Source organism: Acomys minous (genome assembly GCF_964271855.1).
Source record: "Acomys minous genome assembly, chromosome: 1".
In the NCBI taxonomy this organism is placed as follows: domain Eukaryota; kingdom Metazoa; phylum Chordata; class Mammalia; order Rodentia; family Muridae; genus Acomys; species Acomys minous.
This window is the reverse complement of record NC_140483.1, coordinates 31841732-31857492: the sequence shown is the minus strand read 5'-3', so window position 1 is coordinate 31857492 and position 15761 is coordinate 31841732. Positions and strand designations below refer to the sequence as shown.

Sequence of the window (15761 nt, the reverse complement as noted above, 5' to 3'; positions counted from 1 at the left end):
ATTCATATTTCTAGTACTCAGAATCATTCACCTTGCTTAAGGTTTCTGCAAGGTTCATAATATATTAACTCTCTCCTGCAATTAAAATAAAAGCTCTTTAAGAGCAAAAGGTTCTGTTTTTTTCTGCATGCTGCTCTTTTCCAACACTCAGATCCAGAGTCCATTAAGGAGCTATTAATGAATTAACTTCTCTTGCCAAAATAAAGCATGTCCTCTAAAAGTTCTTGTCTAGTTCTCATTCAAGAATGCCAGCTTTGTAGCTAGACAAACTCTGGTCAAACCTAGGCTCCCCGCTTACTAGGCAAGGAAAATTACCTAACCTGCATTACCTTGGTAAGTAAGGGTTTATATTGCAGCGATGAAACACCACGACCAAAGTGACTTGAGGAGAAAAGGGTTTATTTGGCTTACACTTCTGCATTGTAGCCCATCATTGAAGGAAGCCAGGACAGGAACTCAAACAGGGCAGGTACCTGGGGGCAGGAGCTGATGCATGGACCATGGAGGGGGTGCTGTTTACTGGCTTGCTTAACCTGCTTTCTTATAGATCCCAGGACCACCAGCCTAGGGCTCGCCTCATCCTCAATGGACTGGGCCCTTCCACATCAATCAGTAATTAAGAAAATGCTCTACAAGCTTGCCTACAGCCTGATCTTATGGAGGTATTTCCTCACTTGAGGCTCCCTTCTCTCTAGCTTTTATTAAACTGACATAAAAGTATCCAGTACATGTTTCATCTCTACGTCCATCATATGTACGCGGGGACAACTGTACTTACTTAATAAAGACTGCCATTGTTGAAACTTGTCTGAATTAGGCCCTCTGGTTCCAAACGCAGAGGTTTTTTTTGTTTTGTTTTTTGTTTTTTGTTTTTTTAATCACAAGCTGTCTTGGACAACCGGACCAAGTATTTAAAATAGAATGATTTTGGAAATCTGTTCCATGTGCCCGTCTATTATTCTTAGGTAAGAAGCAAATGTGTTGCCCCAAGGCTGTAGTATGCTGTGCTCCTAGAATCACAGGCATGAGAACAGGAGCCACCGGCAGGCTGGGCCCTGCTTTAAATCTTCCAGAAGGCTGCACTGAACTCTACAGGTGTCTAGGTCTACAAGCTGTACTCAGTGCTACACAGTCAAACGCTTCTGATATTTATCTTTCTGTTTAGACGGGTTTAAGAATCTGATCTCACTGGGTGTGGTGGCACACACCTGTAATCCCAGCACTCAGGGAGGCAGAGGCAAGCGGATCACTTTGAGTTTGAGGACAGCATGGTCTCAGCTACACAGAGACACCCTGTCTTGGAAAATAAAACAACAACAAAAAACCAAACAAAAATAATCTTATCCTCTTTCCTATTCTCATCTTCTCCAAAGAGTTTTATGGAATAAAACTGTTTATTTTGTTTTCTTAAGTACCAGAGATGAGAAATGATAAGAGACCTGGAAATAAATCATATTTATACCTTATGCCTGCAGTTTCTTTGCCTAGCGGAATAAATGCTCTGAAGATCTGAGAGTTAAGCTGCCCTGCAGAGTAATAAGGTATAGAACTAAAATACAGAAGGAATGGGTGTTAGGCAAAAGGAAGAACTTCCCGTGGAGATTAATTCACAGATCCCGTGCGGGCAGGGGGAACGGTAACAGACCATGGGAGGAAGAGATAAGGACTGAACTATTTCCCGTGTAGAATGATGAGGCAGTGACTACAACACTGTCAGTTAGACGCCATTCTAGACCAGGAACATTGTGGCATGGATTCTCTGCAGCTGGTTTTATTTGACAGTACTCACTACTATGGATCTGAGAATACAAATTCCTGGATTATTCTAGAATTAAAATGTTCCTAAGACCCACTACTATACTAAGAGCAGTCTCAACTAAAGAATCACATCCTGCAAATGACTAGTTTCTTTAAAAATAATTAGAATAAAAAATTTAGAAAATAACACCCTAAAGCATTTATTATCAAAGATCTGTGGAATGGAATGTTTCCTTAGACATGTATGCTTCTCCTTTTATACGTTTGCTTAGCATTGCAAGGCCCTGGGTTCAATCGCCAATACTTTTTTTTTTAATTTGAAAATTAAGAGCCTATACTTTAAGATTCGTTTGAGCTGACTCCCATTTACAGTTATAAATACAACTGAGAGCACATTTGCATGGAGATTTGCACAAACAAGTCCTCAGAGCGTAAATACTGCCTCAGAGCCCTGCTGCTGCACACCAGGAGGACACCCACGACACTAGATTTCATATCTAATTCCAGACCAAAAGGCCTGACTGCCTATTTTTAAAACATTTGTTTTTATTATGTTTATTCATGTGTACTTGTGTATGTGTGGGTGTATGTACAGGTGCCTGCAGAGGCCGCAGCATTAGATTCCCCTGGAGCTGGCGCTATAGGTGGCTGTGAGCTGCCTGGCATGGGGGCTGGGAACCAAGCTTGGGTCCTCTACAGGAGCAGCATGTGCTCGTAACTGCTGAGCCTTCTCTCCAGCCTCTGCCTGTTTTTAAAATTAGAAATAGGTTGTGAATGTTTTAACTCCGAGACATCTCATCACGGCTTACTGGGTAAAAGTGTAAGTTCTACCCCAGTGATCAAGGCGGAAGAAAGAAAGGAAGTGGTAAGTAGCCATGCAAGCAAACTGCTTTCCTTGTAAGTCAGGAAGTAGAAAACACCTCTAGAATACTCTCAGCAATGTGTTCATGAGCAGAAAGCTGGGCAACAGAGCAATCTCCAAATGAAAATAAGACTAAAAAATGAAGCACATTATTCCATTTTCCTGTGTCCCAGAAAGGGAAGGAGAGTGTTTGTGACTAGGACAGCGTGCAGTACATGCATGCTACACTGGGGAACAGTCGACTCAAGCAGCCCTATCTGCTATTTTTAAGCATGCATTTCAGACGAGCTAGACTAAACAGGAAGTTGCAGCAAAAGCTCTTTTCTGTTTTAGAATGTTGGCTTGTCTTCCTTTTGAGCCCCACTTAAATCCCCATGGTACCCTAGGCTTCTGTCCTTGGTGTTTTTCCTTTTTATTCTCTCATTGATTCCCATAGCTTGAAGAACCTTCTCCACATTGGTTGACTCGATTTATTACATTCCAGCACAGAGCTCTTTCCTCTCCATTATAAGCCATGTAGCTGTACTTGGCTCCTTTGTAGACAACAAACCTCTTAAAACATATGGTACCTGCTGGAGGCCTATGAAACCCACTCAATTTTCCACGTATTTTATGTCATGGGGCAGCACTCAATGTTCTATGCTGAAATCTTTGGAACTGTTAGATTTTCCTCAACCTCTACCCCAGGTAATGTTTCCGTTAAACTACCAAAACTCTTTCATGCTCATTTCTTGATTATTATTTTCTCTGTTTTCCTGCCTACCTACCATGTGCCTAAAAATCAGAACAAACAAATCTGATCTACATGCTAGTGCTGACTCCTAAAGTAATAAAATGATAAAGGCCAAGCTACTTCATGGTTACACTTTTGAGTTCCACAATTTTTGTTTGTTTGCTCTTCTTCCTTTGTATACCACATACTTAAATTTGGGAAATACATATCGTGCATATAACGCACACTTACATCTTCCTGTCTCCCTCCCCAGCTTTTCCTTCTGCATCTCTCCTTCATTGTAGTGCCTTTAATTACCCTGCTCACCCCCATCCCCACCTTTTGCTCCCCTACCCCTTGGCAATGCTCGGATTGAGCCAAGGGCCTCACACATGGAAGACAAGTGCTGGACCACTGAGCTGAGCTACAGCTCCAGTTCTAACACTCTCTTTCAATTTAAAAAAATTTACTTGTGAGCCGGCCATGGTGTCGCATACCTGTGAATCCCAACACTCAGGGAGGCAGAGGCAGGTGGATCTCTGTGAGTTCAAGGCCAGCCTAGTCTACAAAGCTAGTCCAGGACAGCCAAGCTACACAGAGGAAAAAAAACCCATTCACTTCTGTCTGTGTAGGTGTATGTGTGCGTGCACCCATGGATGTCTGTTTGTGTGGTGCTACAGTGCATGTGTAAAGGGGGTAATTTTTGGGAGTGGGTTCTCGCCTTCCACCTCGAGGAAGGGCCCCTTGTTTCTGTGAGCTATCAGAGGATTCCCCTGTCCGTCTCCCAGTTCCCAGGAGGCACGCTGGAATCAGATGCATGACCAGCACCTAGCTTTTCATGTAGGTTCTGAGCACTAGCTCAGGCAGTCAGACTGGACATGCCAAGCACCTCTACCCATCTTGCCTGTCCCTCATGCCTTCCTTTAGAGGTCTTGGGGCAGCTAGATGGCTCAATGGATAAAAGCTCTCACTATGTAAGTCCAAAAACTTGAGTCTGATCCTAGGAACCCATGTAAAGTGGAAGAAGCACATATTATGTGTACACATTTGAGCAAAAAATACGTATATGGATGTTCACTATAGAATTTGTTTAAGTATGGAATATATGAATACCAGAACTAGAGGCGGGGTGCTTATGTGTATCGGTCACTTGAAAAAAATAGAAACATGTTCTTGTTGTATAGCCTAGGCTAACCTCAAACTTGTAATATTCTTGCCTCAACTCTTGACTGTAGGGATTTCAGGAAGTGTCTCATCATACTGGCTCACAGTTATTTTGTAAAGTGGTTAAGATACAGAACACTGTGCATGATATGTTGACTTTTTTCTTTACTAAATTCTTCCTTTCAGAACTATTCAGAATCCGACTTCAGCTCTAGCTGTGCTGGACAGCAACCTGTCCAGCTGCACATTGGCTCCTAAAGGGATAAAATGGTAAAGGCCAAACTATTTCATGATTACAATCCTGATTTCCACAATTTTTGTTTGTTTGCCCTTCTACAGCTAAAGGGGAGGAAGCTCAGGGATCTGCTGTTGTTTTGAAGCAGTATCTCATACACCCAGGCTGGCTTCAATTTTGCTGTGCAGTTGAGTCACTTTACAATCATGTGCTACAAAAACCTAGTTTATTCAGTGTGTGGGATTAAACAGGGCTTCAAACATGATAGGCAAGAATAGCACTTGAGCCAGTATCTTGGCCCTAACATACATACACATATGAGAAGACAGACACTCTGTGTATCTCGGCCCTAACATACATACACATATGAGAAGACAGACACTCTGTGTATCTCGGCCCTAACATACATACACATATGAGAAGACAGACACTCTGTGTATCTCGGCCCTAACATACATACACATATGAGAAGACAGACACTCTGTTTATACTTGTACATGACTTGCGTGGCCTTACAAATAATGCAAAGAAACTATTTACGCCTTTGGAGAAGAGCAGTGGGACATGGGAAACTTATTTTTCACAATTTTTGTTGTTGTTTTGGGACAAGATCTTTCATAGGCTATGCTAGCTCTGAACTTTTTATGAGGCTTAGGATGATCTTGAATTTCTGATCTTTCTGTCTCCACTTCTCACAAGCTAAGATTATAGGCAAACATCACTATGCCCAACTTTGAATATGCTACTGTATCTTTAAGTATAATATCATATATACATAAACGTACACAAATAAACCTTTTGCTAATAAATTAACAGTTAATTCCATGAAGCTGTATAATTATGTATTATAATACCTTACATATTTATATTTATCATTTCTTTGTGCTGGAAGCCTTTGAATTCCCTTTTCTGGTTTTATAAAATATATGATAAATTATTATAAACTTTAGTTAACCTATTGTGCTGTAAAACATTAGAACTTATTTTTCCTACCTACCTGAATTTGAGAATCTATCATTCAGCCTCCTTATATCCCCCATCCTCTTGTTTTTTCCTAGTTAGTATCCCATTTTCTACTTATTTGAAATCAATTGCTTTTAGTTTCTATATATGAGAATCTGCAGCTTTGTCTTTTTATATCTGGCTTGTTTTGTTTAACATAATGATAACATTCTTCTATCTAGGTTGTTGCAAATGATAATATTCTTTTTTTAATAGCTAAATAATGTAAGTGAGTGTGTGCAAGTGCGTGCATGCGTGCGTGTGCGTGTGTGTGTGTGTGTATTATTCTACTTTCTCTATTCAATGGACACTTCAGGTGATTATCTATGATGTCTGTGTGCTGTATAATCATGGAATCTCTCTGATACAGTGATGTCATTTTCTTTGAATATATATGCAGTAATAGGATAGCTAGCCAAGTAATAGTTTTTGTTTTGTTTTGTTTTTAGGAATTTTCATAGTGTTTTCCATAATGGGTGAAAAAACTTACATTAGGAGATGTGTAGGCTAATTACTTTGATTTGATCATTACACATTGTATATATGTATTAAATTATAACACTGTACTACATAAATACATACAATTAAAAAGAACGTGAAGGGGGCTGGAGAGATGGCTCAGCAGCTAAGGGCACTGGCTGCTCCTCTGGAGAACCTGGTTTAAGATCCCAGCACCTACATGGCGCCTCACAACTGTCTGGAACTCTTGTTCTACCACATCAAACACCTTCACACAGACACACATGCAGACAATACACCAAAGCACAGAAATAATAATAATAATAATAATAATAATAATAATAATAATAATAATAATAATGTCATTTCAAAAAAGAATAAACAATCAAATCTTTAAAAAATAAAAATAAAACTACAGAAGAATACCTTTAATGGCAACTTTCAATCTTTTCTTGTCCATAGAGTCTGCCCGCCACCCAGGGGAAAAGCCTGGGGAGGCTGCTCATTCGGACAATGATTCAGTAACCATTAGGTGCTATGGCTGTTATGGTGCTGTGTATTAGGTGTTATGGGTAAACTTACAGTCTGTGAGGGAGAATGAGCATGCATCTAGATAACCACAATAAAGAGTTACTTTCATTCAGTTTGTTAGCAGCAGTTGAGGATAGGCCACGCATTACCTTACAAAGTCTACTTTCTGAGTTTTAGCAGCAGAAGGAAAGAATCAGGAAATGTGACCATATGTAGCTTAATGTAGGCAGCACTAAGTGAAAGTAGGACCAATGAATCGAGGGTGGGCTGGCCTCTGGCCAAGTGATGAAAATAAAGAACTATAATTCAACAACTGACGGCATTAGAATTATCAACATCATTAAAAAAAAAAAACCCGACATTATGTAATAAAAATAAAGCAAGAAAAAAAGCTCCTCAGATTGGGTGATTAAGTGAGCACTTTATATAGAAATCACTAATAAACTAAAAACATTGCCACAATCTGACTTTCCTTTATAAAGCCCCAGCATTGAGAAGGGGAGTTGAGTACAGTCTCAACCCCAACCAAGAAGCTATTTGCAAAAGACAGGTGCTGAGAGAGGAAAAATCAGTTCACTGAGTATTTCAGCCATATTCCAGGGTAGGCACTATGCTCAGGAATGGCTGGTCAATACACAATGTACTCCATGTTCTGTGTGTGTGTGTGTGTGTGTGTGTGTGTGTGTGTGTGTGTGTGTGTATGTGTGTGTGTGTGTTTAAAAGAGAGAAAACACGAAGTTGGAGGAAGTAGAATCTGAGTGGGGAGGGCAAAGAATATGTTCAAACTATACTATATAAAATTTTGGAGGTTATTTGGTTGTTTGTTTGTTTTGTTGTTGTTTTTCGAGACAGGGTTTCTCTGCGGAGCCTTGGCTGTCCTGGACTTGCTTTGTAGATTAGGCTGGCCTTGAACTCACAGAGATCCACCTGCTCTGCCTGCATGTATACCTGCACTCCAGGACACCAAATCCCATTATAGACGGTTGTGAGCCACCATGTGGTTGCTGGGAATTGAACTCAGGACCTCTGGAGGAGCAGTCAGTGCTCTTAACCTCTGAGCCATCTCTCCAGCCCGTCTAATACTCTTCTTACTATAGAGTAAGATACAAGTAATATAACAAAATGTGTCACCTTTATGATGTCCTTCCATTTGGATGTCTTAACGCATTTGTGAACAGTTACTAGTTCTGTATCATGGGCAGATGCACCAGCAAAGATAGCAGGACAAGAGAAGGTGGACCAGCTCAAAGCCAGTCAAAACAAAGACGCTCACTCCTTCTATTGAACTTGATCTTGCTGTCTGTGCCTGTAAGGTGCTGGGTTTGCAGTTTGTATGGCCATATCCAGCCCTGCTCCTAGTTCTAAGCCCTGCTCTTATGATGGATGTCTCTTTTCTTAAAGGATCACTGTGCTGCCTATCTTTGATGTCAAGTAACATATGACAAAATAGTTTGATAACCATAAGATGAGTTTAAACAATGGATAAATAGAATTGGCTCATTTCAATAAAGATTCTAGTATAATTTGTTAGAACACATTAAGACATTAGTAAATTCTAGAGGCAAGAGAGCCAGTAACTGCATAATTTCCTCACACGTCTATTTTTCTACATCTATTTTAGTCCTTAATCGTCCCAGTAGTGCAGCTATTTTTTTTTTTTTTGAACACCAGCAAAATAACCTATCTGTAACTAAGGATGCAGCACAGTGTCTTACAAATAGTACTTTTATTTGGCAACAGAATCCTCTATAGCGTACAGGGAATTAAATTTATAATAAGCACACAAAGCATCATAGTGCACTTAATGGTTATATGTAACAAAAATTACTTTGCAAAAGACAGACTTAAATAGAAACACAAAACCCAAACTGTTTTTAGAAATCTAACTCCTACATTCCCTTAAAAAGCTCATCTTTAGTAATCTAACTCCTAAATTCCATTAAAAATCTGTGGAGTATGGCGGCATACACCTTTAATCCTAGCACTTGGGAGACAGGCAGGTGGATCTCTGTGAGATCCAGGCTAGCTTTGTTTACATAACATATTCTAGGACAGCCAGGACTACATACTAAGTTCTTGTTTTAAAAAACAAGCCAACAAACAAACAAAATAAAACAAACAACCCCCCTCCAAAACCAAACCAACCAAACAAAAGTAGTTGCTAATTTCTGACATTACTAGTTTTAATTTACGTGAAATAAGAATGATTAATTCCAAGCAGGATTTAGTAAGGCCTGTGAATAGAATAATTTTAAATGATGCACTGTTGGTAGACACTGTTTCAATCACTGGAATCAATTGTTTTATTCTTAAAAGGCTTACCTGCGCATTGGCTTTCCTTCCATGCACCATGAAAAGTATCCTTCACCGTATTCTAAAGCCGTACCTTAAACAAGAGAAAAACAGTCTCTTACTAAAAACTGTTTCTGACTTCTCCAGAAACTTTTATAATAATTTCATTCACTTCGTCTGTAATCAAGAATCTTACACCACATTATATTTTTTGTGCACATGCACAACCACAGAAGGACGTAATGCCTTTAAAATGACTATCATTAACTAAGTATGCTAAGGTGATTGATTATATGTGAGGGTGAGGGAAAGCGTGAAAGTAGTTATGATCGCTGATCTGTCTTGTCTCTGTTCAAAATGCACTTGGGAGTCTTTTTTTTTTTTTTTTAACTTCCGCCATCAAGTATATCTGCAGAGCAATCACTTGATACCCACAACAGTACTAGTTGGAGATACGTTGTTTTAACACTGGATCTGAAGGTTGTTAACTAGTTCTGAAGTGACAGGGAGCAGGCCGAGGCATTTGCCTTTAAAAACAACTCCACTTCAGACCAGCCCGGGCAGCCTGAACAACGGCAAGGAGAGTATAATTCTAGATAAACACTCTCCCAAGCCCTCGCCTGAGCCCCCGAAATACTGTCTGTTCATCACCAGGATCTTGCTGGCTTCCAAAGGTAAAATGGGAGGCACAGCGCTCACTCCCTCAGAATTCCGAGTGAAGCTGTCCAGGATGCAGAGCCCTAGCGTCCCCAGAAAGCACAGTCTTCCCCGGCTTTAAGACACCTCAGCGGGCAGGAGCGCAGCCTGGCGCCTCGCAAGGCCGGACCACGGAGCCCCAGCAGTCCCTTTTAGGCGCTGACTGACAGGCGACCTACAAAGCACTGTCCTGACCCCACTGGGCAGTTCGGCAAGTTGAGATCACAGATCTGCAACGCGAGACCTAGGGCTCTGCTCTCCATCCCCTGTTCTAAGGCTCTGACTTACTGGCTCTGACACTTTTTTCTCTGAGGCACCTTTCTCTGCCTTCTCCGCCCTCTCTGCCTCCACCTCTGTTGCCGCTAGCGCAAGCAGGATGCGGTTCTCGGAGCTATTTCCTTTCTCAGCACCCGCCCCTATCCAGAAACAGGAAACGGTCCTATACCTAAATCCTTCCCACGGAAGTACACATGCTCGGGCAAGTGGTTCCGGTATGGCTGTAAGAGCGTAAAAGTCTTACAATCTATTTAGACGGCAACTAGATGAAATATGTATGAAGTGAGGGTTAAATTTTTGAGCCGGGCGTGGTGGCGCACGCCTTTAATCCCAGCACTCGGGAGCCAGAGGCAGGTGGATCGCTGTGAGTTCGAGGCCAGCCTGGTCTACAAAGTGAGTCCCGGACAGCCAAGGCTACAGAGATAAACCCTGCCTCGAAAAAAATAACAACAAAAAAAGTATATTAGTAAAAGGCTATTGCTGATTTTTTGAAAACTATACTAGGCTATATTAACCAGAATTGCTTTAACTGATCGTTACTTGACATCTACAGATTCTGTGCAGTTGCTTGTGATCGGAAATATAGCTCTTATTTATAAACGTGCAGTATGGAATGATTGGCTTTTGGGTCCAGTTTCCAGTTCTAGTTATATGATAACTAGTTATATGAAAATTTTTGGCCAGTTTTTTCTTGCATGTGTATATGTAACATATAATAAATAATATATGTACTAGTAACAATCCGTGGATATTTACTTTATTATAAAATACTTAATATATAACATTTTGTATTAGGTTATCAGTTACAATATCTCTCCTATTGAAGAAGGATTTATTACCATCATTCCAAATGGTGATACCAAAGCATTATATCTCAGATGGTACTATTGCAGATGGTACCAAGCATTTTATAACTTACAAAAGGGCAAGAGCACCTGCAGAGTGCCTTTTTGGGATGCATAGCATGTAAGGGTTAGAGCCAGGACTCGATGCCATCTATAACGGTCCAGAGTCTGGCTATAATTGTGTTGTGTTTCCCTCCACAAAGCTTCAAGGATTCTTGTTGATCTATATTATTGGTACTTTCAACGTTATTATTTTTTCTTGCCAATGTGATGGATATAAAATGGCTTAGATGTACATTTCTTTGATCCATTGAGATGGTATTTTATATGTGCACCTGCCAATAAGGTTTCTTTTTATTTTAAGGTTTCTTTTTTTTAAATTTATTTATTATGTATACAGTGCTCTGCCTCATGTATACCTGCACACCAGGACACCAGATCACATTATAGATGGTTGTGAGCCACCATGTGGTTGCTGGGAATTGAACTCAGGACCTCTGGAAGAACAGACAGCGCCCTTAACCTCTGAGCCATCTCTTCAGCCCCTCAATAAGGTTTCTTTTGTGTGAATTGTCTAAAGGCATCTTCAGAGTGACCCTTAGATTCTTGCAAAATATGAATTATGATTTTAATTATTTTTGTTTTGTTTTGTTTTGTTTTTGGAGACACAGTTTCTCTGTGTAGCCCTGGCTGTCCTGGAACTCTCTCTGTAGACCAGAATGGCCTTCAACTCAGAGAGATCTGCGTACTACCTATCAAACAGGCAAGTGCCTGGGTCTGGGCAACTTGCTTTGCCGACATAACTGAGTGAGTATGTGTGTGCTTGCAAAAGTGGCAACATTTCTGTGGAGGGAGATTTGGCAACTTCTCCAAAATTACATTTGCATTTCCTTTTGACCTCATAATTATTTTACCCCAAGAAATTAGTTTCAGGAAGAAAAGAAAAGGTAAATGTGAGAAGAACATGAGAATAAAAGGTTAGGTACAGGAGTATTAACTGTAGGACTCTTAGCAATAGCAAACATAGCAGGTAAGTTTGCAGCCTGCGGGTGTTGTTTTTTTCTTTTTTCGAGACAGGGTCTCTCTGTGTAGCCTTGGCTGTCCTAGACTCACTTTGTAGACCAGGCTGGCCTCAAACTCACATCATGCACCAGTCTCTGCCTCCCGAGTGCTGGGATTAAAGGCGTATGCCACCATGCCTGGCAACTGTGGGCTTTCTATATGTTGGGGAGTTACGCTATAAAATAAGAAAAGACAAAGATTTGTTAATGTTCTTCATGTGCATTGTGAAAGCCAAGCACCTTCATGCTTAACTAACCTCATTTTGGAGCCTGAGTTGAGGGAACCTATCATTGTGGGAGCCGTACTTCTCACCTCATGGCCTGGAGGCAAGCAGAAAGCCTGGGCAGGCAGAAGACTCAAACGTCCCCTTCAGGAGTATGATCCCATGACCTGATCATCTCCTTTATAATTAGTAAACTCAGCCCCACAACAGCATCTCCAAGCATCAAGCTGATGGATTAAGAAAAGACACCACTGAGCTTATCAGCAATTCTGGTACTGCTTTTCATTATGACCTTGCTATTTTGGTAAATGGACCACCCTGCTGAATGTGGTGGTCTAGTTAGTTTTCTGCTTGCATGGTACACTAGCCCTAGCATACTTAATTCTTTGAGCTTCTAAATGCCTTCTTCCACTTCTATAGCAATTCTGGCACCTCTACCCCTATAGCATGAATCATCATCTTCTCATGCTTACAGAAGCAATCCTGATGGCACATTCGCATTGCTGTTAGACTTATGTCCTCGCGAGCAGAGGGGATCTGAACAAAGACATAGACTAGAGATGCTATGCAGGGCCAGGAAGATGATGGCCATCTAAACACCTGGATAGATCATTCCCTCAGAGCCCCTAGATGAAGCCAACCCTGCTAGCCCTTTCATCTGCTGCTTGCTGTTAGTTCTTTTACTTTGGCTTGCCACATACTTAGCAAGCTCATTTATTGACAACTCAAGATTTTATTTATTTATTGTGGATCATTTTCTGTATGGGACAAGGGGTCAAAAAATGGAATGTTGCCCAAGGTCTGGTCTGCAGAAGAGCCACTACATACATGATAATTTCTAGTAGCCATCTTCCCCCATCCCTGACTGTATCCTTGCGATAGACACACTCAGCATTTGGCAAGGTCCTCACATTGGTTCCTTGGACAGCATAGCTGGGAAGCACAGGTGGAACTCCATCCCATAGAATAGGAGTAGAACAAAAGCAATATTGATTCTGAGGAGAGGGGAGAAATGATAGAAATTTGTGTCACTTAAAGACCAATGGAGGCATGGGTCCTGTAGTTTCATCCCACCTGCTGGGTTTACTATCCAGACCTGACAGTGGGCAAATGGATCCCAGAAGAGGTCTATGTACTGTGCAAGCTCACGCATTCAGTAAGCACTGCGGCTCTTATGGCAATGTGATATTTTGTTATGGGATATTAGCACAGACTCAGGGACATGGCATGCAGGCATCATCGGAGAGCTGTTTCTTCATCAGAGAAAGATCAGACCAGTTCACACTCATTTGGAAAGGACAAGCACAAACTTTTACAGTCTTACCACTCCAAACACAACATAACTTGAATAGATCTGAACCAGCTAGAAACTCCATAAAGTATCGAATCAATCCATTCTGTCATTGACATAGCACTGATTAGGACCCAAAAGCAAGATGAGGAAGATATATTGGTGTATTAATAAGAAGGATGCTTCAAAGGGTAGGTTAAACCTGTGGGCATTCAGAGGCCCTCCTTACATATATATAATTTTAGGTCCTGGCTGTCTAGAGCATGTTGAGATATTCCTTTTATAGGACAGGACAAATTTCATACCTTTCACAATACCTGGTATGCTTTATCATCTAGGAAGCTGCATCAACTCATATAGTGGATGATTTAAAGGCTTAATTTTTTTTTCCAGATTTGGGCTTTGTTGAGGTACCATATAACCCAAGGCCCCCTTCAGTACTTGAAATGCCAGTGGTGAGAGCTAGGGAGACGGCCCATTGGGGAAAGTGCTTGTGCAATTCTAAGGACCTGTTTTCAGATCCCTTTACTTACATAAAAATCCAGACATAGTGGTGATACCTAGTCTCAGCACTGGGAAACAGAGAGAGAAAAGTTCTGGAGGCTTGCTAGCCAACCAGCGATCTCTAGGTTCAGTGAGAGACACTGTCTCAAAAGAAATAAACAAAGCCGTGGCAACCACTTAGAGAGCTTTTGTCATGAAGTACTGCTAAGCTGCTTGCTTTACTGAGTTCTAACTCCAAAAGCACAATTTTTTATTTTCCTTCTCTCTCTCTCTCTCTCTCTCTCTCTCTCTCTCTCTCTCTCTTTAATTCTAAGCATGCTTTTCTTACCCTTCTCACACTTTTTCTTTGAAGCTTCCCGACTACCACTGTGCACTAGTTTGCCAAGTGGTTGGCTAACTTCTGTTGCTGAATTTTCCAGCTTTTGAATTTTTCTAAAATTTAAATATTATTTTATGTGTATAAGTGTTTTGCCTGCAAGTATGTTTATATACCATGTGTGCAGTGGCTGTGAGGCCAAAAGAGGGTGTCAGATCACCTGGAACTGGAGTTAGAGATGTTGTGAGCTGCCATGTGGGCTTGGGCTCTGGGAACGGAACCTGGGTCTTCTGAAGTCAGAGCTCTTTAAAAAAAAAAAAAAAAAAATATATATATATATATATATATATATATAAACTTTGTATGGATTGGTGTGAGGATATCAGATCTTGAAGCTACAGACAGTTGTGAGCTGCCATGTGGGTGCTAGGAATTGAACCTGAGACCTTTGGAAGAGCAGACAAGTGCTCTTAACCACTGAGCCAATTGTCCAGCCCCAGAACTCCTGAGCCATCAATGTATCCTTGAATTTATTGGTTTTCCTGAACCATAATTCAAAAAAGTATCTTCCTTCTGTTCATCTCTCTCTTCCCAGAAACTTTCCTGTACCCTCCTTCTCTCTGGCCCTCCCTCCCTCCCCACCTCTCTCCCTCAGACTTATTTATTATGTATACAGTATTCTGCCCACATGTTTGCCTGCCCACCAGCAGAGGGCACCAGATCTCATTACAGATGGTTGTGAGCCACCATGTGGTTTCTGGGAATTGAACTCAGGGCCCTTGGAAGAACAGACAGTGGTCTTAACCGCTGAGCCACCTCTCCATCTCCCCTGCTGTTTTTCTCTTAAAGTCTAATAAAAGTATCCCGGAGCTTAAAAATGGGTTGGGGGTGGAGTGCAATGGAGGAAGACATCTCACACTTAGCTCTGGTCTTCACTTGAACATGGATGAATGCATGCATCACACACACACACACACACACACACACACACACACACACACACACACCAATGATAAGGAGATTTCTCTGAAAATTTTGCCGTGGTCTAGTGGGTACCATATTATAGACCCCTTTTGTTAACTAGCACATTATGTCTATTGAGAGTAGAACTAGTTCTTGAAGTATTTCATCAGGAGCCAACACTGTGCAAAGACATAACTCCTAGATTGTAAACTATAGAAATATAAGCTTTTCTACAACAAGTTTATTGATATCTGGGGGACATCTTCCTTAGGGTGAAAAAAAAACTCAATCCCAGTCAGCTAGAAAACTCCCTCCCACCATAATTTTGGAGCTGATATGGTGCCTGAAGTTGTGGATGGCACTTACGTTGTCTGCTCTGCAGGCCTTGAGTGCCTTAAGCTGAGCCTCCACCATTTGTAGCCTCAAATGTCTTCTGTACATGTGTATTTGGCCCCTTCAGAGCTACTGGCTCCTTTCGATGTCAAGCTTGGGAGAAGGTGGCTGGAGGATAGAGGGAATTGTGAATGTCTTGTTCAGGCTTTTCATCACTGTGATAAAATACCTGAGAAG

At 41.1% G+C, this 15761-nt stretch overlaps 2 protein-coding genes across 5 annotated transcripts in view; one reads left to right on the top strand and one right to left on the bottom strand.

Annotated features, from left to right (window-relative positions):
- Positions 1-10115, bottom strand: part of KLHL20 (kelch like family member 20) — a 40381-nt gene extending 30266 nt beyond the window's left edge. Inside the window, exons 1-2 of one of the 2 annotated variants that reach the window (XM_084783068.1) lie at positions 10000-10115; positions 9046-9109 (exon numbers count right to left, since the gene is read on the bottom strand). In XM_084783068.1, the coding sequence (XP_084639194.1) occupies positions 9046-9068 (23 nt within the window). In that variant the 5' untranslated portion in view covers positions 9069-9109; positions 10000-10115. Of the gene's footprint in view, positions 1-9045; positions 9110-9666; positions 9906-9999 lie in introns of those variants that run through there. The other variant, XM_084783069.1, reaches the window with a different exon arrangement.
- A 1386-nt stretch (positions 10116-11501) lies between these two features.
- Positions 11502-15761, top strand: part of ANKRD45 (ankyrin repeat domain 45) — a 36910-nt gene continuing 32650 nt past the window's right edge. Inside the window, exon 1 of one of the 3 annotated variants that reach the window (XM_084784362.1) lies at positions 11502-11595. In XM_084784362.1, coding sequence (XP_084640488.1) covers positions 11552-11595 — 44 coding nt within the window. In that variant the 5' untranslated portion in view covers positions 11502-11551. Of the gene's footprint in view, positions 11640-15761 lie in introns of all 3 variants that reach the window. The other 2 variants (XM_084784366.1, XM_084784363.1) reach the window with 2 other exon arrangements.